This window comes from Puma concolor, chromosome D1, assembly GCF_028749965.1.
Source record: "Puma concolor isolate L17-30 chromosome D1, mPumCon1.1.hap2, whole genome shotgun sequence".
Lineage (NCBI taxonomy): Eukaryota > Metazoa > Chordata > Mammalia > Carnivora > Felidae > Puma > Puma concolor.
In genome coordinates this window covers 61,777,282-61,800,234 of record NC_141676.1, presented here as the reverse complement: position 1 = coordinate 61,800,234, position 22,953 = coordinate 61,777,282, and the positions used below count along the sequence as shown (strand labels likewise).

Below are 22,953 nucleotides of genomic sequence, written 5' to 3'. Positions count from 1 at the left end.
TAAGTATATTCTGGAATTAGTAGTGGTAAGTACTGTACAAGTGTATGACAATAGAAAGTCCATTGAATTGCATAATTTAAAAGGGTGAGTTAATGGTACCTGAGTTATATCTCTGGGTGGGGAAGTGAGAGGAGGAGGGAGAAGGCAAGGGAGAGGGAGAGGGAGAGGGAAAGGGAGAGGGAGGGGGAGAGACAGAGAGAGAGAGGAATAGTTACTTTTCACTTGGTCATAATGGCTTAGGAGGTTGGAAATCATTTGGTCAGCCTCATGCAGTGTCAACCACACACTCATAGCTTACCTCAGTTCCTGTTTCTCTCCAGTCCCAAGCCCGACTTCCCCCTGGCCACACTTTGCAGTCCTTATAGGTTTTAGTAGAGCCTTGTACTTTCATTTGCCCCCATGATAGGGAAGCAATTTCAGGGGAGGACATAAGGAACTTAACTGAACTCTGAAATTAAAAGAAAAATATGTCAATTAAGTTATGAAGTAAGGTTGAAAACAACTCCAAAACACAGGAGCTAGTCTACATACAAAAATGTATTCTAAAATATAATACTATATACAAAATACAGGAAACCCTGGTCTGCTGTGAGTTAACTTTGTCAGTTATGTGGTTGTCACTTCTTCTCTAGAGGTCTCAAAAGTAAAATGTTATTCTTGGGATCCTGAATCATTTAACCATGGAAACTAGATACTACATTACTAAGACTCTGGGTGGAATTCTCGATATTTTTTGAGAGATAAAATTAAGATTTACTTCAGCATGATGGAGTAAGGAGGTTGACACATCCTCTCCCCAAAAAGTAAGTATAAAGCTGTACAAGTCTTTCAAAAGAATAACTTGGCACTCTAGAAATAATAATAAAGGCATACTACAAGCTGCAAAGTGCTTATTTATGAAAGCCACTGTATTTCAGAGATCAATAACATGGCTTGCTGTTCCTGCCTGGGATTACTGTCATGTCCCCACATCAGTTCTGTTGGCACAGAGGTTCACCTTGGTTGAGGCAGAACATGAAAACCAACAACAGTCTTGCTGCTTTGGCCAGAGGAGGCTTGATTGATTTAGAGCATTAGAAGTTAAACTGGTGAGCTCAGTGGCAAGCAAGCAAACATGGATGGCAGGTGGCTCTGCTTCCTTGCTATTGTGAGTGTTTGGGGCAAGCAATGGATTTGCAGAGTAGGCAGGGATTTAACAGGAATTTCTCAGAGCTCACATAGCTATAGGGGGCTTGATGAGCTCTCCACATATCTGGAGTGGACCAATTGCTGTGAGTATGTGTATCAAAGACACAAACTGAGTAGGCCTAAATCATGCAAACATTCTGGGCCAGTGGAACCAACAGCACATGCAACATAAAGAAGCAAGAAAGTACAAGAGCACTTAGAATAAAGTAAAAGCCAGGCGAGACATGAAAACAACATGAACATTGAAGGTACTCCCCAGTGCACACACTGACCCACCAGTAGAGTGAAAGTCTTACTGGCTTGAGTTGTTTGAACACAGTCTTTCTTTGACTGAATACTAAGCTATGTAGGAAGCCGAACTTAAAAATAAAAACAGGAAGAGAAATTAAGGAGCACCTGGCTGGTTCAATTGGAAGAGCATGCGATTCTTGATCTTGAGATCATGAGTTCGAGCCCCACATTGGGTGCAGAGATTACTAAAAAAATAAATAAACTTAAAAAAAAATGAATAGGGGAGTCTGGGTGGCTCAGTCGCTTAAGTGTCTGACTCTTGGTTTCCCCTCAGGTCATGTTCTCACAGTTCATGAGCTCAAGCCCCCCATCAGGCTGTGCACTGGCAGCATGGAGTCTGCTTGGGATCCTCTCTCTCTTTCTCTCTCTCTCAAAATAAATATACTAAAAAAATAAAATAAATGAATAAAAATTAAAAACAGATTTCAGTGGCCACACATTGCATGAGAGACAGAATTTACAGATTTAGTCTAAGCAAGTGACTAAGTACAAAGAACAATAATGGGCAGGGGGAACATCAGAACCTAGGCTTCCAACAATGTATACATTAAAAAAAATTAAAAATATTAAGTAACTTTTGAAAATTGCTATAAGGGAAGTATAATGAATTGCTATGAGCATTGAAAAAGACTTCTGTGTTAGTTGGCTAGAACTTCCATAACAAAATACCACAAACTGAGTGGCTTAAAAAACAGAAATTTATTTTCTCAGTCTGGAGGCTGGAAGTCCAAGATCAAGGTGCCAACAGGGTTGATTTCTGGTGCCACCTCTCTTCTGGCTTGCAGATGGATTTCTCCTTACTTTGTCTTCACATGGCCTTTTCTTTGTGCATTAGAACTCTTGGTGTCTTTCTTGATCTTGTTTTGGGGGGTGTGGTAGGGTTCAAATTCCTAATTCAATCTTTTTACTAGTTATAATTCCATTCAGATTTTCTACTGTTTTTTGAGTTTCAGTAGTTTGTATTGTTCTATTCATTTCACTTAGATTATCTAATTTGCTGGCAAACAGTTATTTATAATATTCCTTTATAATCCTTTTTAAAAATTACTGTAGTTATGTCCCCTTGTTCATTTCAGTTACTTGACTTTTCTGTTTTCATCTTTGCCAGTCTAGCTAAAGACTTGTCAATTTTGTAGTTATTTTCAAAGAATCAATTTTTGGATTTGTTGCTTTTCTCTATTTTTCTATTCTCTCTTTCATGAAGATCTATGCTAATCTTTATCATTTCCTTCCTCCTACTTATTTTGTGTTTAGTTTGCTGTTTTCCAGTTTTATAAAGATGGAAACTTAGGTTATTGATTTGAAATAATCTTTAAAAAATTTTTTTAATGTTTATTTTTTTGAGAGAGAGAGCGTGAGCGGGGGGGGGGGGGGGAGAGAGAGAGAGAGACAGATAGACAGACAGACGCAGAATCTGAAGTAGGTTCCAGGCTCTGAGCTGTCAGCACAGAGCCCAACGCAAGACTCGAATGCAAGAACCTAGAGATCATGACCTGAGCTGAAGTCGATTATGACCTGACTCATAACCCACTGAGCCACCCACCCAGGAGCTTCTGAAATCATCTTCTTAAATATAGGCATTTACATATAGCGTATTTCTCTTTAAGTAGTGTTTTAGGTGTATCCCCTAAGTTTTGTTTTTTTTTTATGTTTTCATTTTTATTTATCTTAAAGTATTTTCTAATTTTATGATTTCTTCTTTGAACAATTGGTTATTTGGGTGTGTGTCACTTAACATCCATATACAAATTAATTTTCCAAATTTTCTTCTGTTTTTTATTCTGGCTAAATTCCATGTTTGGAGAACATGTTTGGCATAATTTCACCATGCTTAAATTTGTTGAGTCTTCTTTTTTATGCCCTAGCACATGGTTTATCTTGGAGAATTTTCCATGTGTACTTGGGAAAAATGTGTATTCAGCTATTGTTATGCAGTATCCATAGATGTTTGTTAAATCTAGTTATTTTGTTGTGTTTTTCAAGCAAATTTCTTTGTTTACAGTCTGCTCAGTTGTCCTAGATGACCATTACTGAAAGTGGAGAATTGGGACACCTGGGTGGCTCAGTGGGTTAAGTGTCCAACTTCGGCTCAGGTTATGATCTTGCAGTTCGTGAGTTTGAGCCCCATGTTGGGGTCTGTGCTGACAGCTTGGAGCCTGGAGCCTGTTTCAAATTGTATCTCCCTCTCTCTTCCCCTCCACCATTCATGTTCTGTCTGTCTATCTCTCTCTCAAAAATAAACTTAAATAATAATAATAATAAAAAGAAAGTAGAGTATTGAAGTTTCCAAGTAGTATTGTTGAATTCCTCTATTTCTCCTTCCAATTCTGTCAGTTTTTGCATCTTGTGTATTAGGGCTCTTGATGTATTGATTCCATGTGGTTTTGATAAACCTCTAGCTTTAGGAATGAAGCACTGACCTTTGTATATCTTGCTGTAGGAATGAAGCATTGACCTAGGCTAATGCATTCAGTACATTCTACTTTCACTTTCTACACTGGGCACACTGGCTCATGGTTGAATGTGAGAGCAGAGATGGACCAATCAGTGTCAGTTTGGGGACTTTTTTGGGGAGCTTCTGAGATATTGAGGCTGGGATGTATAGAATATAGGAAAGTACCTTGAAACTGCTAGTACTATGAGGGAAATCGGTCTGAAGATTCAACCCATGAATAGGAAGACTAAATAGAAATACTGAGAAACAGACTTACCACCTGATTAGACCATACCTCAAGCATGACCTACCACTGGTCTTTTCAGTTATGTAAGGTTATAAATTTCCTTTATGTTTAAGCCTGTTTGTCTTTTACTTGCAAATTAAAGTATTTTGACACAATTTATTTTAATGATTCACCAGATATCCGAATATCATCTTAAGAGTACTAAAGAAATACTTTTGCAACCTAGTTCTGCTTGGTACTTAGAAAATTGGTGTGCCTGGCATATACAATTTTACTGAATGAAAAATATACGATAGCTACTGTATTCATGCTTAGATGTCATCTAGGAGTGTGATATTAAAGCAGGAATTTTACCCAATAATATCTATTTCCTTTGTCATAATCAAGTGATAAAGATCCCATTTGTTCATTCATCCAGACATTCATTCATTTATTTTCCTCCACATGTAAAGGTAAGGGAATGTGTTTCAAACTCTTTGTCTAAACCACAGCAACAAATACATTTTATGTCATAATACACGCTGGCAAACATACATATTTCATAAATATTTCTTGCAATATACTTATACTTATCCTTACTATAGATGATACACTATTTTCTGTTCTATTTTTTTAGCACTGTTCTATTTTTATTCTTTTTCATTTTTAATGTAATTCTGGTCTTGATCCACCACATTTATTTTATTTTATTTATTTTATTTTTTTTTAATTTTTTTTTTCCAACGTTTATTCATTTTTGGGACAGAGAGAGACAGAGCATGAATGGGGGAGGGGCAGAGAGAGAGGGAGACACAGAATCGGAAACAGGCTCCAGGCTCTGAGCCATCAGCCCAGAGCCCGACGCGGGGCTTGAACTCACGGACCGCGAGATCGTGACCTGGATGAAGTCGGACGCTTAACCGACTGCGCCACCCAGGCGCCCCTCACCACATTGATTTTAAAACTATGGGTCATGACCCAGTGTTTAAAAAATATTGCTATAGGCTAGGGCTATATTCAAAATAAATAATGAGGGCAGCATGTGCACTGGCTACATCAAGATGGGAGTGGACTTTTTATTTAAGGTCAATTAAGTAATGACCTTATCAAAATTTTTGTCTCTTTCTGCAAAACTATTGTTAAAGATGTGTTCTAGGTCAGATTTTTCTTAAAATGGGGTCTTCAGATCCCCAGGTCTAGAGATACATAGATGTATCTGAAAGTTCTACCAATATGTTTTAATTTCAATTTGTTTAAGCAGCATTACTTAAAAAACTTATTTTACTATACGTTAAATAAAAACTTTTCTTTTGCTATGATAAGTCACAACTATAAATGTTTTCCTAAAGTAAGACTTTCTTTTTTGTTTTTTATTTTTTCATTGTGGCAAAATATACATAAAATAAAATTTACCCCTTTAACCATTTTTTTTCCTTAAGTGGGCTTCACAAGCCCAGCATGGAGTCCAACTTGAGGCCTGAACTCACACCCTGAGATCATGACCTGAGCTGAGATCAAGAGTCAGCTGAGAGAGGTGCCGGTAGCTCAGTAGGTTGAGCTTCTGGCTCTTTATTTTGGCTCAGGCCAAGAGCTTGTGGTTCGTGGGATCTAACCCTGTGTCCATCTCTGGACTCTCGGCGTGGAACCTGCTTGGGATTCTCTCTCCCTCTCTCTATGTCCCTCCCCCACAAACGCTCTTCTACCCCCCCACCCATAAATAAACTTCAAAAAATTTTGAAAAGGGGAGCCTGAGTGGCTCAGTTGGTTGAACATCTTGGTTTCAACCCAGGTCATGATCTCATGGTTGGTGAATTTGAGCCCCGCATCAGGCTCCACACTGATGGTATGGAGCCTGCTTGGGATTCTCTCTCTCCCCCCCTCTCCCCGGCCCCTCCCCCCCCATTTGCATGCTCTCTTCCTTTCAAAATAAATAAACTTAAAAAAAAAATCTTTAAATTAAAAAAGATGAAAAAAAAAGAGTCAGCTGAGATCAGGTCAGATGTTCAATGGACTGAGCTACCCAGGCACCCCCCTTTTCAATAATTTTTAAGTGTATACTTAAGTGGCATGAAGTATAGTCACACTGTTGTGTTGACTTTAATTTTTCACAGCAGTATTTCTTAAAATGTAATTTTCAAGAGTATTGGAGAAATTTCAAAAAAACATTTTTCCCTTTAAAAAGAGTTTGTGTATTACAAAGGATTAGGAGTCAGTATTGTAGGTTACACATTGAACTTACAATCTAGATTTATTTTTCCTCCCTTGACAAAAATGAATATTTTTCTTTAGATAATGAGAATGATGTAGAGCATTGTGCTTTTTTCCCCCTAGAAACACAGAAATTCAATAATTGTAAGCATTTTCTGTTCCCAATATAATTATTTGCCTGTACTGTATATCTTTATCTTCCTTTCATCATAAATTGTCCTATTTTACACGGTTTATATTATACCTTGTTTCAAATTCTTTTTAAAAAGGTACTATGTAAGTTTTTTTTTTTTAAATTTTTTTTTTTTTTCAATGTTTATTTATTTTTAGGACAGAGAGAGACAAAGCATGAACGGGCGAGGGGCAGAGAGAGAGGGAGACACAGAATCAGAAACAGGCTCCAGGCTCTGAGCCATCAGCCCAGAGCCCGACGCGGGGCTCGAACTCACAGACCGCGAGATCGTGACCTGGCTGAAGTCGGACGCCCAACCGACTGCGCCACCCAGGCGCCCCTGTAAGTTTTAAATGCACGCTGAAAATTCTGGCTCAAAGTAGTAGACTATATAAATTATGGCTGAATTCAATCTAAATTTTAGAAATTCCTTTGTTCAATAATAGCAACTAATGTTTTAAAAATAGTTCTAGTGAATGTGCCAGGGATTGCGCTAGTCAATTTACTGTGAATACCTAGTAAAATCCTACCATTTAAGTACATTTATTACCCCCACTTCACAGAGGTTCAAAGAAATGAAGAATCTTCTGTAATGTCCTGAAGCAGTTCTGTTAGGACCCAAGTCTGGCTGACTTCCAAAGCTCAGGCTCCTAACCATAACGCACCGTTACATTCCAAGCTGCACATTCTACTTTGCAAGATTGATAGTTTTCTGAGATTCTTTGTGGGAGAATGAGCACTGCTGCCCCAATGAAACTGAACCTTGTCTTCTAACAAAGTTTTTGCTCTTGCACCAAGTCGCTATCCTGTCCGTTTTCTTAGTGGAGTCCTAGCCCACCAACTGACCCTGGTCCCCTATAAGATCTTTGTGCCTCAAGAGTCCCTTCCCCTCACACCCTGGCAACCACAGCAGGGCCCTGTCCCCTCACACCTTGGTCGGCCTGAAGAGCCTGGTCCCTTCTAGACCCTGATCTCCTTGCAGGGCCCCGATTCCTCAGCTAGGTGATCCCCGCAGAGCCTCATTCCCTCAGGTCCTCGTCCCTCAGGTCCTCGTCCCCCAGAGCCCTCAGACCCTGTTTTTCAGTATAGCTACGATTCTTGTGCCCCAGCAGACAGCAATACCCTTCAGCAAAGCTTCGCAGGCACTTCTTACAAAGGTCTCACCCCAATCCCTAATTAAGAGCACTTCTCAGCCTTTCCCCTTTCCAACCTTCTCCCAGAACCGTGTTTTTCGATTCTCCTCTTTTTCTGCTGCTTATTCACTCTCCTAAACTTCCCCCACCATCTGATGGCCGGGTTTTAGATCCCGGAGCTCCCACAAAACTCACCCAACGTCCTCTCTCCACGAGAGTTGCGATCCCACACCGCTCCGCGCTTTACCTCTCACCTTGGTTGGTTCAGGCCCTCTTGGCTAAGAGCTCCCCCCACTCGCCCCGCCCCGAAAAAGCCTTTCAGCCAGTCGTCGCCAGGAGCCCCGCCCCCTCCAAGACTATTGGCCACCACTCCTAAAAAGTCCCGCCTCTTCAAGCTTCCAGTCCTCCTCCCTGCCCCGCTTCCCTTGTTTTCATTCCCCCTGTCACACGAGGCTGTGGCAAACCCAAAGTGGGAGGGGCGAGGAAGAGGGAGGGAAGGGGGCGGAAAGAGGGCGGAAAGTGAAAGGCACAGAGCGCCTCTCTTTCCCTCGTCTGGTTGGGTTCTCGACTGCTCCGAGCAGCCGTTGTATTGTGGGATCGCGGCGCCGTGCCTGAGACGCTCGGATCCGCAAGAGAGCCTACTCACTAGCGCCTCCTGTTGTCTGTAAAGCTGTCCTGCCATTCCTCGGCACCTAACTCCCTCCACCCCCCCCCATCGCCTCCTCCTCCATCCTCCAGTTCAAAATGGCGGCGGCGGCAGCAGCGGCGGCCGCGATGGCTCCTCCGGGCTGCCCGGGTTCGTGCCCCAACTTCGCCGTAGTCTGCTCCTTCTTGGAGCGCTACGGGCCGCTGCTCGACCTGCCTGAGTTGCCGTTCCCTGAGCTGGAGCGGGTGCTGCAGGCGCCGCCGCCGGACGTCGGCAGTGGAGAAGGTAAGCGAGGGGCCCGAACGCCCGGCGGGAAGCGGCCCTGGCACGCTCCTTCTCTCCGCTGTTCACGGATATCCCGGGCCTCCGCGGCTCTGTCCTTCCCCTGGGGCGCAGCTCCGCCCGGCCTGGCCTCTCCGCCCAGCCCCCAGGGTCTTGAGCAGTGGGGAGGCGGGGCAGAGACCCCCTAGGGCCACCGGGCCTGGCGCCGAGCGGAGGTGGGGGCGTCGCGGGCTAGATGTGGGCTGGGGGCGTGGAGGGGTCATTGTGCTGATCGGCGGCCCCTGGGACTGCTCCCCGGCGGCAGGGGCCGGTCCTCCACCCCTTCTCCCCCTGGGTGGCGGGGGAAGGGGAGCGCAGGTTCCGGCCAGCTTTGCGCTTTTCTCCTCCTCCCTTGCCTTGCTCCTTCCCCTCCTCCCACCATCCACCCGACCATCTCGGGGGAGGCTGGGCTCATCTTCTCGGGGCGCCCCTTTCTCTCCCTCCACCTGGGTGGGCGGGGGCCAGCGGACACTTCAGCTCTCCCTCCCTCTAGTGGGAACTCCCCCGAGAGAGTCGGCTCGCGTCTCTCTTCCTTTCCCCTCGAGGGCCAGTTTAACCCCCAAAACTCCTTCCTCAGAGTATGGAGGTTTGCTCCTCCCCCATGGGAGAGGGTCCTTCTCCATTCTCGCTTTGGGGGTCGAAGTCGGCAGCATCTCTCCACTTTGGAGGTTAGAGGGTTAATTTTTCCTCCCCCATAGTTTTCCTCCTCCTTCTCCCCACCTCCCCCCAAATAATAGAAAAGCATCTCCCCACTTTTCTAATCCCTTCCCCCTTCATCTTGGCAGCGGGGCTTAGGGGAAGAAGTCGCCCTCCCATTTGCAGGGTGGGGTGGGGTGGTTAGTATGTAGGCTGGAGGAGGGGCTCAGACGGAGGGGGAAACAGTTGAAGAAGGTGCTTGTTGCTCATGTTTCTCTCTCTGGTGCTGCTGGTCTATTATTGGTGTTCGCAAGTGGTGCTCCTTCCACATAAGGCCACCGCGCGGGTGCAGGGCGCATGCTCTGCCCGGCCCCATTGAAACTTCCTGCTGCTGCTGCTGGTTCTTTCGCTGGAGCATCTCAGCTCTGTGCCTGCTGCCTCCGGCCCTTACACTGAGCGCGTACACTCACCCCTTATTTATTTCTGATCCATGGCTCTCCTTCCTTGGCGTATTTCTTCCCTCAAAGAAGGTTTTTTTGTTTTGTTTTGTTTTCTCTCTGTATTCTAAGCATTGCCTTTATCTGGGAACAGCCCTTGGCTGGAAAAGAGACGTTTTCCAGACCTTTTTTTTTGGTCCGTATTAGGTGGCTAAAGTGGACGGGGTATTGTATAAGACAGATAGCTGTTTCCTTTCTAAGAAAGCAAGGTTGCTCTTCAATTCTCCATGGAAATGAAGAAGTTTCTGCTAACAGTCTTATTTACATTGCCAGGAAGGGTCCGAGTGTGAAGTTTTTCAAAATATTAGCTGTAGAGAAAATGATGTTATGACTACCAAAGACTCAAATTAATACAGCGTTTATGGTACAGGCACATATCCCTTCTTACCTGCCCAAATTTACCCTTAAACTCTGGCATATAAAAAGTTAGTTTTTTTAATGTAGTATGAAATAAGAGTGTGATAAGTTACATTGTATAAAGACTTCCTGCAGAATTTCTTTAGAAGTTAAGCTCCCCAATATAGGTATTTTATTATGAAATTGTATTTATATTCAAGTTTTAGAGAAGTAGTCACTGAAATAGAATGCCTTAGTTGCTTTTAGGATACTGTTGGAAATGATAGTAATGTATGTATCTGGGAGAAATTTGGGAATTTGGGGAAAGAATTGCTGGCAGATTGTTTTTGGAATTTTCTTGGACCAAGATGAAAGGCAGGCATAGACCTGTGATGGCATTGCATTCTGGGTGGCATACAAGTTTGCTTGCCTTCCATTCTTTTTAAGTATTTTGGCCACTGCATTTGGCTTGTTAGTTATAGAAGAAAAAATATCAGGGTCAGTTTACTAGTTCATGTTACCTTTCTATCTAGAATTGAACAATGGGCCATGTACTAAATGAAAAATGAGAAATATTCTGGGCTGGGAAATTGTACCAGTGGGCTCAGCCACTTCATTACCATTGGTATAGTTACATCTATAATAATAGATCTTGTCATAATTTTACCTAAGAATAATTATTAATTAATGTTATACAGTTCAAGATGCTTGGCAAATGAAAAGTCTTGCAGGTGAAATGCCATTACTGTGCAGGGAAAAGATTTTCAGGCCTTTGATGATGGTTAACCTACTTGTAACAGTTGGATAAAACAACACTGGCCAAACTAACAAGATTTGAACTGAGTCTTTTTATGAAGGAGTTGTGGTATACTAGAAGAAGTTAAAAGACATGGGTTTTCGCCCTGAACAGTAATATATAAGTTGTAGGGCAAATTACTTAATTTTGATGGACCTCGTCTCTTCAGTAAATAGAGATAATTATCTCAGGATCAAATGAAATATTTCAAAAATCCTTTCATAAACTAAGCGCTTGAAGTATTCTTGTATTACAAATTTTATTAAAGATGTTTATGAGAGAGAAGATCTACAAGTGTATTTGGAATTAAAATGTTAAATTCTAGTACGTTGTGAGAATAGGGGTGTGAGCTATTATACTCTTGGGGAAAAGTCTTTGTTATAATCAAATGAGTTTTGCTCTGTGTAAAATTTAACTATTTTTAAAAGACCATTCTTAATGTTACATAAAGAATCCTAGTTTATAAAATTCTTTGTTTTTTCTAGTGTGCTTATCCTTTAAAAGGTGCTTTTGAAAGTATATTCTTTTGAGTTGCCAGTTTAAGACTTTTCACCTCATCATTTTTTGTGATAGGTATAGCAACGTGATGACATCCTTTGGAGGAGTTTGTAGTTCTCTATATTGTCCTTGTTTAAGCACTTTATGGTCTTTTCCCGAAAAATTTGTTCCTAAGTTTTTATTTGACGTTGTGGCTTTAGTTTAGAAAGCTTCCTTTATCCTCCAGAGAGTTAATGATTAAATTTGGTTTAAGTTGGAATGATATAATAATAAGTAGCATTTATTGAGCATTTACTATGTGCAGACATCATCTCATTCCTCACAACTATTCTCTGAGGTTAGTACTATTACTCCTGTTGGGCAGGCATAGAACTAAGGTTCAGGAGTTTGATTCAACTGCCCAGTGCCCAAGATTATATAGTTATTGGTAGAATCTGATTTCTAACCTAGGTCTGAGTCCAAAGCCAGAAAATTACAGAATACCTTGCCATAGGGCCATATTTCCCAGATCGCACTAAAATACTCCAGGGTATTGCCACCAATTTATAGAGGCACCATGTGGTAGTTTAAATTTTCAAGGAAGATGCAGCAGTATTTGACATCTGTTGGTTGCCAGGTAAACTACTACTTGACATAACTCCTGATTTGAACATTAGATTATGCTGTATTCCTTTGGGTGATGTATCTTTGTAAAGTTGGGGGGTCGCTGTGACAAAATGTAAATACTGCATGAAAATCAGTGAGGAACAGGAAATCAGGATAGCAGTGTCCGATTTGATTCCAAGGTTTAAGAAGTTGTTCATTGCCCAACCATAATATGCATTGTGTAAGTAAGTGTGATTATTTTGGAATGAAGTAAAAAAAAAAAATTTCAGCTAAAGTAGATTAGTTTTTCAAATTGCTGCTAACGACTTGGTAAGTGGAACTGTTAGTATTTCTTGGTTTAGTGTTGCTGTGAAAAAAATTAGTGAAATACCGAGGGTGTCATGAACCTAGAGAGCTTGGGAACCTGTGCTCTAGAGACTTTCATTGAGTTTGGGGGCTAGGAAGGAGTACTATATCCATTTTGACTTTATTTTGCAGGAAGAAAACCAAGGAGCACAGATTGATTTCACGTGTATATAGCCAACCATTGGTGCTCTTCAGACGATTCTGTTAAAAGTTCAGGGACGCCTGGGTGTCTCAGTCGGTTAAGCATCCAGCCTTGGCTCAGGTCATGATCTCATGGTTCGTGGGTTTGAGCACCGCATCAGGCTCTGTGCTGACAGCTCAGTGCCTGGAGCCTGTTTCGGATCTGGGTCTCCCACTCTCTCTGTCCCTCCCCTGCTTGCACTCTGTGTCTCCTTCTCTCAAAAATAAATAAACTTAAAAAAAAAAAAAAAAAAAGTCCACCTGTAGGTTGAAACTGTGGGGAGAAAAATTTAGATTTCTCGTTGATGTTAGTTAGAATAGGAAAAGGGTGTACTAACTGAAGGGATGTGTGTATGTGTGTTTTGTTTTTTTTTTTCAACATTTATTTATTTTTGGGACAGAGAGAGACAGAGCATGAACGGGGGAGGGGCAGAGAGAGAGGGAGACACAGAATCGGAAACAGGCTCCAGGCTCTGAGCCATCAGCCCAGAGCCCCACGCGGGGCTCGAACTCATGGACCGCGAGATCGTGACCTGGCTGAAGTCGGACGCTTAACCGACTGCGCCACCCAGGCGCCCCTGTGTGTGTGTTTAAATGTTTATTTTATTTTTGAGAGAGCACGTGTGCGTGCAAGCAGGGCAGGGTCAGGAAGAGGGAGACGGAGAACTAGAAGCAGGTTCCAGGCTCCTGGCTGTCAGCCCAGAGCCCATCGTGAGGCTCAAACTCATGAACCATGAGATCATCACCTAAGCCAAAGTCAGAGGCTTAATTGACTGAGCCATCCAGGTACTGTGTGTGTGTGTGTGTGTGTGTGTGTGTGTGTGTGTGTGTGTGTGTGTGCGCGCGTGCGCGCGCACTTAATATTTAGTTTAGGGAGAGTGCAAGTGGGGGAGGGGCAGAGAGGGGGACAGAGGATCCAAAGCCGGCTCTGCGCTGACAGTGAGCCTGATGTGGGGCGTGAACTCATGAACTGTGAGATAATGACCAGAGCTGAAGTTGGATGCTCAGCCGTCTGAGCCACCCAGGTGCCCCACCCCATGTGTGTTTTTAAAGTTTATTTATTTATTTTTGAGAGACTGGGAGAGAGTGCAAGTGGGGTAGTGGCAGAGAGAGAGGGAGAGAGAGAATCCCAAGCAGACTGCGCTGTGTGTTAGCCCAGTGTGGGGCTCGGACTCAACGAAATGTGAGATCATGATCTGAGCTGAAGTCAGTGCTTAACCAACTGAGCCACCCAGGTGCCCATTTTTTTTTTTTTTAATTTATTTTTTTAAGTAATCTCTATACTCAGCGTGGGCCCTGAACTCATAACTGCAAGACCAAGCATTGCATGCTCCACCAACCAACTCAGCCAGGTATCCCTGAAGGTGTTGTTTTATCCCCATACCCTCACAATCTACTTTTGCCCTCCTAATTCTGTGCTCTATATGGACATCCCTGGCTTCCTCCTGACTGAAAGTGGATTATCAGGAGGTATGGATACAAGTAAAAGTGGACATTGACTTTGTGGGATTACCAACACTCAAGACTCCCAAGTGTCTTTCCTCTCCTTCAGAGGACATTCTTTTTGAAGAGGAAAATGTACTTTTTCATTCTTTAAAGATAGTTTTTGTATGTGTATTGGTTGAAAAGTTATATATATCTAATATCAGTCTATTAAAGTATATGTGGGTAATGTGTTATGATTCCCATAGTTCTGTGGTTGACTGAGTTATTTGTATGGTATTAAGTAAGTTGGATCATTTGTTTTTGGTTTGATTTTTTTTTGAGATTTTTATGTTACAAGAACCATTTTATTTTATTTTTAATGCTTATTTTTGAGAGGGGGGAGGGGCAGAGAGAGAGAGAGGGAGAAAGAAGATTTAAAGTGGGCTCTGTCTGCACTGACAGCAGAGAGCCCCATGCAGGGCTCGAACTCATAAACCTTGAGATCGTGACCTGAGCCGAAGTCAGATGCTTAACTGACTGACCCACCCAGGCGCCCGACTAGGGCAGTTTTAGATTCAGTTTGGTTTTTTTGCATTGTTAAATGATTCTTCATACAGCTTTTACAGTCAAATGTTAAGTACAAAAGAATATACCTTTTATATACAACTGGATTGTGACTGTAACTCCTACTAGTGCTAATTGAATTGTGTGACAGTTGTTTTTGGATGAACTATACAAAGTAGAAATACGACTTTACCATAACTGGAGCCACCATCTATTGCTTTAAGCAAAAGATCTCATCAGATGCACGTGCCAAAAGTTGCATGGGTCAGCAGTAGTAGACCATTGGTGGTAGCATCGCTGGAATCGGAACCTGTTTTGGTTGAAAATGGCTCTGGTTTGGCTCTTCCACTTTTGAATAAAGAAATGTTCTTTAGACATTTATTAGAAGGAAAGAGAGAAGTATATTCTCCATCATTTTTGGTATGTCACAGAGTTGAGGTATCCAAAAGTTGTGGAGGTTCTTGGCTTGTCCCAGTACTGGAGATGATAGGGACAGAGGATTTTTCTGGCTAAGTTGGGCTTGTTAGTACAGACTGACTTGCTTGTTTTTTAATTGCTGAGAAATTTCTTTTGAAATTTATCTGTGTTTTAAAATCTCTGTTTGAAAGGTAAGCATTTAGCTATTAATACATGTATTGAATATCTGCTATATGCTAAGTATAGTAAACATGGTGTGGATTATTTTTAAAAAACACTAATTAAAAAAAACAGCAATTAAACATAGGCTTTCTGTTAAGGATTTTCTAATCTAGTAAGAAGTAGCTCAGTTGAGTTGGACTTACAATTACCATTCAAAGGCTAAGTTTTTTCTCTGAGTTTTTAGCAAGTGGAGTAATAGTCTATGAATTCTAGTCTCTAAATTAATAGACTAAAAATATGTCTATGACAATTTTATGCAGTGTGGAAAAGTAAGAACAACTCAGACCCAAAGTACGTTTTAACCTGAGCCATATATTCAGTAAGGGAGATATTTATGTGTGTTCCTGATTTAAGAAAATTTTCTTTGTCTCTCTTTTCATGGATAGAGTCTTAAAATATTATGCCTTGGTACTTTTTGTTTTGTTTTTCTGTATGGTGGATCACATTATAAAGGGTATCAGGGTGTTTTCTATTTTGTGTGTGTGTGTTAGAGTTTTTACAGTATCAAATATTGCTTGAGAGAGTAATCTGGGGCTTCATTTTAAAAAGGATTTGTTCTTTCAACAAATGTTAATTGATTACCTACTATGTACCAGGCACATTTATATTCTGGGGATACATTAATGAAAAAGATAAGATCCTTGTTTTTATGGAGGTTACAGTTTACCAGCAAAAATAGACAGTGAAACAATAGGGTTTTTTTTTTTAATATTCTTTTTATTTATTTTGAGAGAGTCACTCACACTTGTGAGTGGGGGAGGGGCAGAGAGAGAGGGAGAGAAATTTCATGAACTGTGAGATCATGACCTGAACCAAAATCCAGAGTCAGAGGCTTAACTGACTGAGCCACCCAGGCACCCCAATAAGTTGGGTTTTTTAAAAAATATATGGACAAGTAATATACGCACTTGGTAATGATGTATATTTTAGCGAACTTTGTTTTATAATTTGTTTAGCTCTGTGTCTGTACAATGCCTTTTTGCCTATATTTGTACATGTTTATCTTAATCATTTTCTAAGTAATAGGATTATAGATTTTTATTTTTTCTTTTTTTTTTCTTTTCACATTCCATATAATGATTATGTACTTCTTTGGTAATAACAAAAACATTATTTAAAAGTAGTCTCTTACCAAGAAGTGAAATGGGTGAAGGTGGTCAAAATTGGTCAACTTCCAATTATAAAATAAATAAATCATGGGGATGTAATGCAGAGTATGTTGACTATACGTAATAATACTGTATGGTATATTGGAGAGTTGCTAAGAGAGTAGATCACAAAATTTCTCATCAGAAGAAAAAAATTTGAAACTGTGTGCATTGATGAGTCTTAAGTAGGTTTGTTGCAATGATCATTTTGCAGTATATACAAATATTGAATCACATTGTATACCTGAAACTAATATAATGTTATATGTAAATCATATCTTTTTAAAACAGTTTTTAAAAAGTCTTCTGCATGAGTTGAGTATTCCCCATCTTCCTTTGTCTGCTCACTGTACTCCTACCAATCATTAATCACCAGGTGATCTGTGAAATTTTTCCTGCTTTCTCTCTCTCTCAAATTAAACTAACCACTTCCACCTCCTCACCCCATGTGAATTCTTTTGTAGATTTTATAGAGCAATATCTATAAAACTTCTGTGCACTTACAGCCTCGCCTACAAGACTGCAAGCTCCTTGAGGGCAGGAATAAATATTTATGAAATGAATAATTATTTCCCAACTCATTATAGGACCATGTTCTGTTCTAAAACTTTTTTAGAATTAACTCTTATATAACTCTTATATAAACATTTGCCAACATATGAGAATGAGATTCTTTCCATTCCTAGTCGGAAGTAATTGACATATTGGTTAGCACTAGCACTCAAAGTAACCAGATTTCATGTCTTGTTCCATTAGATGTAATATCGTATTTAAAATGAATGCATGGGGGTGCCTGGGTGGCTTAGTTGGTTAAGTGTACAACTCTTTACTTCAGCTGAGGTCATGATCTCACAGTTTGGTTCATGAGTTTGAGCCCTACATTGGGCTCTAGACTGACAGTGCAGAGTCTGCTTGGGATTCTCTCCCCCCCTCCTTCTCTGTCTCTCCCCCACTCATGCTCTCTGAGTCTCTCTCCCATAATAAATAAATAAACTTTTAAAAAATCTAAATATATGGGGTCCCTAGGTGGTTCAGTAGGTTAAGCGTCCGAGTTCGGCTCAGGTCATGATCTTGCAGTCCTTGAGTTTGAGACCCTTGTCGGGCTCTGCTGATAACTCAGCCTCAGGCCTGCTTCAGATTCTGTGTCTCCTCTCTCTGCCCCTCTCCCGTTCATGCTCTGTCTCTGCCTCAAAAATAAATAAACATTAAAAAAATAAAAAATTAAAATATCTAAATATATTTAAAAAAATAAAATGAATGCATGTAATTAGTTAAAACCTAGTTAAAACCTGGTCACCCTAGTCTATGATAGTCTAATGCAAGGTGAGTAAAGTATAGCTTGTAGGCCAAATCTGGCCCATTGTCTGTTTTTGTAAATAAAGCTTTATGGGTGCACATCCATGCTTATTTGTTTACGTAATTGTGGCTGCTTTCACACTAAAGTGGCAGAGGCAAGTGATTGTGGCAAAGAACATAAAGCTTGCACAAACTAAAGTGTTATCTGGCCCTTCAAAGAATAAAAAAGAAATTTGTTGATCCCTATTCTAGTGAAGAAAGAAAGATGATTGTGGGTTTGAGTTTTCTCATTATTTATCTAATTTTACACACAACTCTTTAACTGTTATTCTTTTTAGGTTAGGTAAGTATTTTAAATCTTTTCTGTTAACAGAATGATGATATTACATTGAACTAATTTTTTCCAAGGATAGCCATGGCTTCCTCTGTCTAATTGTCATATGGCAAGGCTGGGATGGGGGCCAAGTGACATAGTAATTGGCAGTAATGGTAAGAGTTGTAATATTGCTGTTAGAATGGCTCAAAGTCTCATCCAGGTGGACTGGTTTAAGATCTCATTTGGAGGCAGCATCCCCAGGCCTTGGTGAGGATCAGGTTGGGAAAATGGTGATGCCATCTACTTAGATGAAAAAGGATGTATTTATTGAAGGTAGAGCTTAAAAATATTTACTTGGGTTATTCAGGGGACAGAGGGTTGAGGAGAACATACTAAAGAATAACCTACTTAGTAGTGGGTGGAATTACATGCTTGAGCATCAGTCAGTTTCACAGGAAAAGTGCAGAATGTTGCTTTATAAAGCTTTAGCGCTTAGAATGCTGGATATGTCCGGGAATTTATTCTGATACTTCTCCTGGTCCTTTTGTCCTGAGCATCCTCACAGTTGACTACAAATAAGTATAATTGCTATTTCCTCAGTGTCTACACGTTAAAAATCTTTCAAGGAAAAAGAGTGTTTTATTCCATATTGTAGCTTGCTTTTGGTGTTTGGAGTTTTGGAGTATAGCAAAATCGTAACACACTGGAGAACTTTGCCTAATAAGAAATACAGTGGAGTTTAATTTATATTCCCATTAAAATCCTGTCAAGCTTTACTTTATTAGAATCATGGAGAAGCCATCTCCAGTACTGCTAACTTGAACATCTGAACACAGACATTCCATAACATTCCTCATTTTAGAGATTTTTTTTGTCCTTTAAATTTTGACTCTGATCTTCTGTTTTGTCCTTGTCTTTTTACTTTCATGGCCTTATCATTTTATAGTCCTCTATCTTGTATGCTTATCTGGTTTGATTCATCATGATAACTGTGTCTCATCCTTTTTCTTTACTTTTCCCATATTTTTGACCTCCCTTTCCAACCTAAATTATCTTCTCCGTCTTTTATAAAACAAAAATAAATTATAAAAATGCGAAAATGAGGGGCTTTGGAGTGTACATGCTCTACCACAATTTTCCAGGTTAAATAAATGCCTTTATTAATAATTTTACAGTTATTAGAGCTTACTGTTGAGCCAGGCTCTATAGTGAAGTCTTCTACCAAGATTATTTAATTCTCACAACCACTCTGTTGTACATTTGGTATTTACTCTTTACGGGTAACGTAACTGAGTATTAGAGAGGTAAAGTAACTTGCCTGAAGTCACACATTATTAAAATGGAGGAACGTTTGATACAAAGGTAGTTCATATTGTTGTAGGAATTTAAAACTGAGTAAATCTGGCTTCAGAGCCCTAGTTCTTTACCATTATACTGTCTGTCCCCTCAGGTACAGTCTTAGTTAGAATTGTAATGTGATCTTCAGTACCATGGTCTTGGTCTGAACACTAAGTAGTGATTTGAATAGTTAGGCTTCAGAGTCATAGCGTGCTTTTCTACTCATTTATGCTTTTTTACTTTTTTTTTTTTTTTACTTTTTTTTTTCAACGTTTATTTATTTTTGGGACAGAGAGAGACAGAGCATGAACGGGGGAGGGTCAGAGAGAGAGGGAGACACAGAATCGGAAACAGGCTCCAGGCTCCGAGCCATCAGCCCAGAGCCCGACGCGGGGCTCGAACTCACGGACCGCCAGATCGTGACCTGGCTGAAGTCGGGCGCTTAACCGACTGCGCCACCCAGGTGCCCTAAAATTGGTTAAGCGTCCGACTTCAGCCAGGTCACGCTTAACCGACTGCGCCACCCAGGTGCCCTAAAATTGGTTAAGCGTCCGACTTCAGCCAGGTCACGATCTCGCGGTCCGTGAGTTCGAGCCCCGCGTCGGGCTCTGGGCTGATGGCTCGGAGCCTGGAGCCTGTTTCCGATTCTGTGTCTCCCTCTCTCTCTGCCCCTCCCCCGTTCATGCTCTGTCTCTCTCTGTCCCAAAAATAAATAAACGTTGAAAAAAAAATTAAAAAAAAAAAGTACCAATTTTATTAGTATAAGCATTATTATAAAAGATACAGTGTTCTAATGGGATACTGAAATATATTAAAAGAAATACAAATTCCTAGGTACAGTTGAATGCCTCAAACACAAACACCTGTTTGTCTTGCGGAGGACAACTCTAGTCTTTCTCTGATTTGGAAATTATTCTCTTCTTGAATCTTTTTGAATCAACACTCCATCTCCTATAGCTGTAACGTTTTGTGCAGTGTGTCATCAAAAGACTCCAGGGTTCGTTCTCCTACTGTTATGACTTCCATTTACCCTAATTAAAGAAGCGGTCTTATTTTTTTTTCCTTTTAGCTCAGTGGTTTTCAACCTTTATTATAATCAGGTGATTTAATTAACTATTTCTGGCTGCACATTAGAATCATCTGGGGAATCCTTTTGAAAAATACTGATGCCCAGGCCTTAACCACACTCCAATAAATTCAGGGTCCTTGGGGCTTGGGGCCTGGCTTCAGTGATTCTAATGTGTAGCTAGGAATGTCTGTTTTCATTTATTTAGCCTGATACTTTTCTTCAAATTCTGTCTTTTAGTCTGGTTTGTCTGGTATTAGTAGAGCCACTTGGGCTGTCTTCTGGTTACTGCTTTGCATGATGTATCTTCTTCATCCTTTTTTTTTTTTCTTGAGTTTCTAAGAACTTCTCTCTCTTTCTCTTTTTTTTTTAATGTTTATTTTTGAGAAAGAGAAACAATGCAAGCGTGGGAGGGGCAGAGAGAGGGAGACACAGAATCCAAAGCATGCTCCAGGCAATGAGCTGTCAGCACAGAGCCCAATGCGGCTCGAACCCATAAACCGTGAGATATGACCTGAGCCTAAGACAGATGCTTAATGGACTGAGCCACCCAGGAGCTCCCCTTTTAAAAAAAAATTTTTTTTTGTTTTGTTTCCTTATTTTTAAGGGCGGGGGTGAGGGGCAGAGAGAGAATAAGACAGAGGATCTGAAGCATGCTTTCTGCACTGAGAGCAGAGAGCTCAATGCTGGGCTCAAACTCATGAACCATGAGATCATGACCTGAGCTGAAATCGGATGCTTACAACTGACTGAGCCACCAGGCGCCCCTCATTTTCATCCTTTTAACCTCTTGGGTCTTTGATTCCAAAATGTGTGTCTTGTAGACAGCATATGTTTGTGTCATGTTTGCATGATCATGTTGGTATGAATCTAGTCATGCAAACAATTATATAGAGGTTTAACTATTGTAATAGGGGAGGTACTTTGGGAATATAAATGAGCGAGTACCTACCTTTGCCCAGCAACTATCATAGCATCACTGTAGTCATTGTGGAAATTTAAATGGTTGAATAGGAGATGGATAAGCATTCCAGGTAGAGAAGAGCATAAGAAAAGCCATAGAATTCTGAAATAATGTGTGTACAGGAAGTTGCAACTTAATTTCAGGCCTTAGGTTTCTAAAAGATTTGTAGTTCACGAACTTCAGACCATGTGAAAAAATTGGATTTGGACACTGAATTATAAATGCCTTAGCATTATTTTTCTTTATTTAAAGGAAAAACGCATTAAATAAAGGCAACCTGTCATTGACTGACTAAATTCTGTAAAGAGTTCATTTTGCCCTATATACTTTGTTTGTATCATAGAAATTAGCATATAGGAGATGCTCAAATGTTAGTTGAATGAATAAATGTCCCATATTTCAAATTAGTAATAATGGGTGTTTTAGTTGTTCTTTTCATCTTTTGCTTACTAGAGATTTGTCAGGGTGTAACTGTTTCCTTTTGGGGATTTCTTGTAAAGATAGATACTACTGAATCCCCCTCCATACACTATTCCTTCCTTCCTTTTCTTTCCTTTCCTTTCTCTTTTCTTCCTTTCCTCCCTTCCTCTGTTGTTTGCTCCCAGACCCTCTCCATCTTGGTTTATAATAGTACCTTAGAATCCTAAAGTGGCAAATCTTTGTATAATCTCCCAGTTTTTTTCTTGGATTACATGGTTGTACCATGTCTTTACTGCATGCCAAAACATATGTGTTAATCTCTATCTTCTTACTACTTTTTATAGGAAACTTAGAAGATAGTTTTAAGGTCCAGTTTTTCTTTTCTCTTTCCCAAGATAGCTCAGGGAAAAGTCATTATTACTTTTCTGCTGTTGACCGTTTCAAATTAAGGGGCGCCTGGTGGGAGGCTCAGTTGGTTAAGCATCCGACTTTGGCTCAGGTCATGATCTCGCGGTCCATGAGTTCGAGCCCCACGTCAGGCTCTGTGCTGAGCTCAGAGCCTGGAGCTGCTTGGAATTCTGTGTCTCCCTCTCTCTCTGCCCTACCCTTGCTCACACTCTGCCTCTCTCTTTCAAAAATAAACAAACACTAAAAAAAATTAAAGGGGCACCTGGATGGCTCTGTCGGTTAAGCGTCCAACTTCAGCTCAGGTCATGATCTTGTGATTTGTGAGTTCGAGCCCCACAATGGCCTCTGTGCTGACAGCTCAGAACCTGGAGCCTGCTTTGGATTCTGTGTCTCCCTCTCTCTCTGTTACTCCCCTACTCGCATTCTGTCTGTCTCTCTCCCTCTCAAAAATAAATAAACATTAAAAAAAAAATTTTTTTTTAAATCCCCAGCCCCATTTTTCTGAATTGTTTCATGTCTTCACCAGGGGTGACCTGAAATTCTTATTTCTAAAAACTAAAATTTTTTGACTTGTTGGAAAGGCATTGGGCAGCTTGAGGGTGGAGAATTCAGCTATAGGTTGTTACTATATTGTTGGTGAGATATGAACTGGGGCGGTGGCTGTGGGGAGTGAGAAGAAAAAGTAGAGAAGTTCCCAGGTTTCTGGTGTAGAGAGTAGGTAGTTAATAGTTCCACTTATTGAAGAAATAAATAGCCAAAAAAGCTGCAGGGTTTATGGGGGGAAAGTGTGATTCCCTATTTAGAAAAAATTCAGAGGCACCTGGGTGGCTCAGTCAGTTAAGCATCCGATTCTTGG

At 40.8% G+C, this 22,953-nt stretch overlaps 2 protein-coding genes across 4 annotated transcripts in view; one reads left to right on the top strand and one right to left on the bottom strand.

Annotated features, from left to right (window-relative positions):
• The window catches only part of AAMDC (adipogenesis associated Mth938 domain containing), a 30,975-nt gene extending 23,004 nt beyond the window's left edge, over positions 1-7,971 (bottom strand). The window contains exons 1-2 of the mRNA XM_025928674.2: positions 7,848-7,971; positions 299-448 (exon numbers count right to left, since the gene is read on the bottom strand). Of these exons, the coding sequence (XP_025784459.1) occupies positions 299-430 (132 nt within the window). The 5' untranslated portion in view covers positions 431-448; positions 7,848-7,971. The remainder of the gene's footprint in view (positions 1-298; positions 449-7,847) is intronic.
• A 221-nt stretch (positions 7,972-8,192) lies between these two features.
• Positions 8,193-22,953, top strand: part of RSF1 (remodeling and spacing factor 1) — a 158,067-nt gene continuing 143,306 nt past the window's right edge. The window contains exon 1 of one of the 3 annotated variants that reach the window (XM_086678396.1): positions 8,193-8,583. In XM_086678396.1, coding sequence (XP_086534522.1) covers positions 8,397-8,583 — 187 coding nt within the window. In that variant the 5' untranslated portion in view covers positions 8,193-8,396. The remainder of the gene's footprint in view (positions 8,584-22,953) is intronic. The other 2 variants (XM_025928313.2, XM_086678398.1) reach the window with 2 other exon arrangements.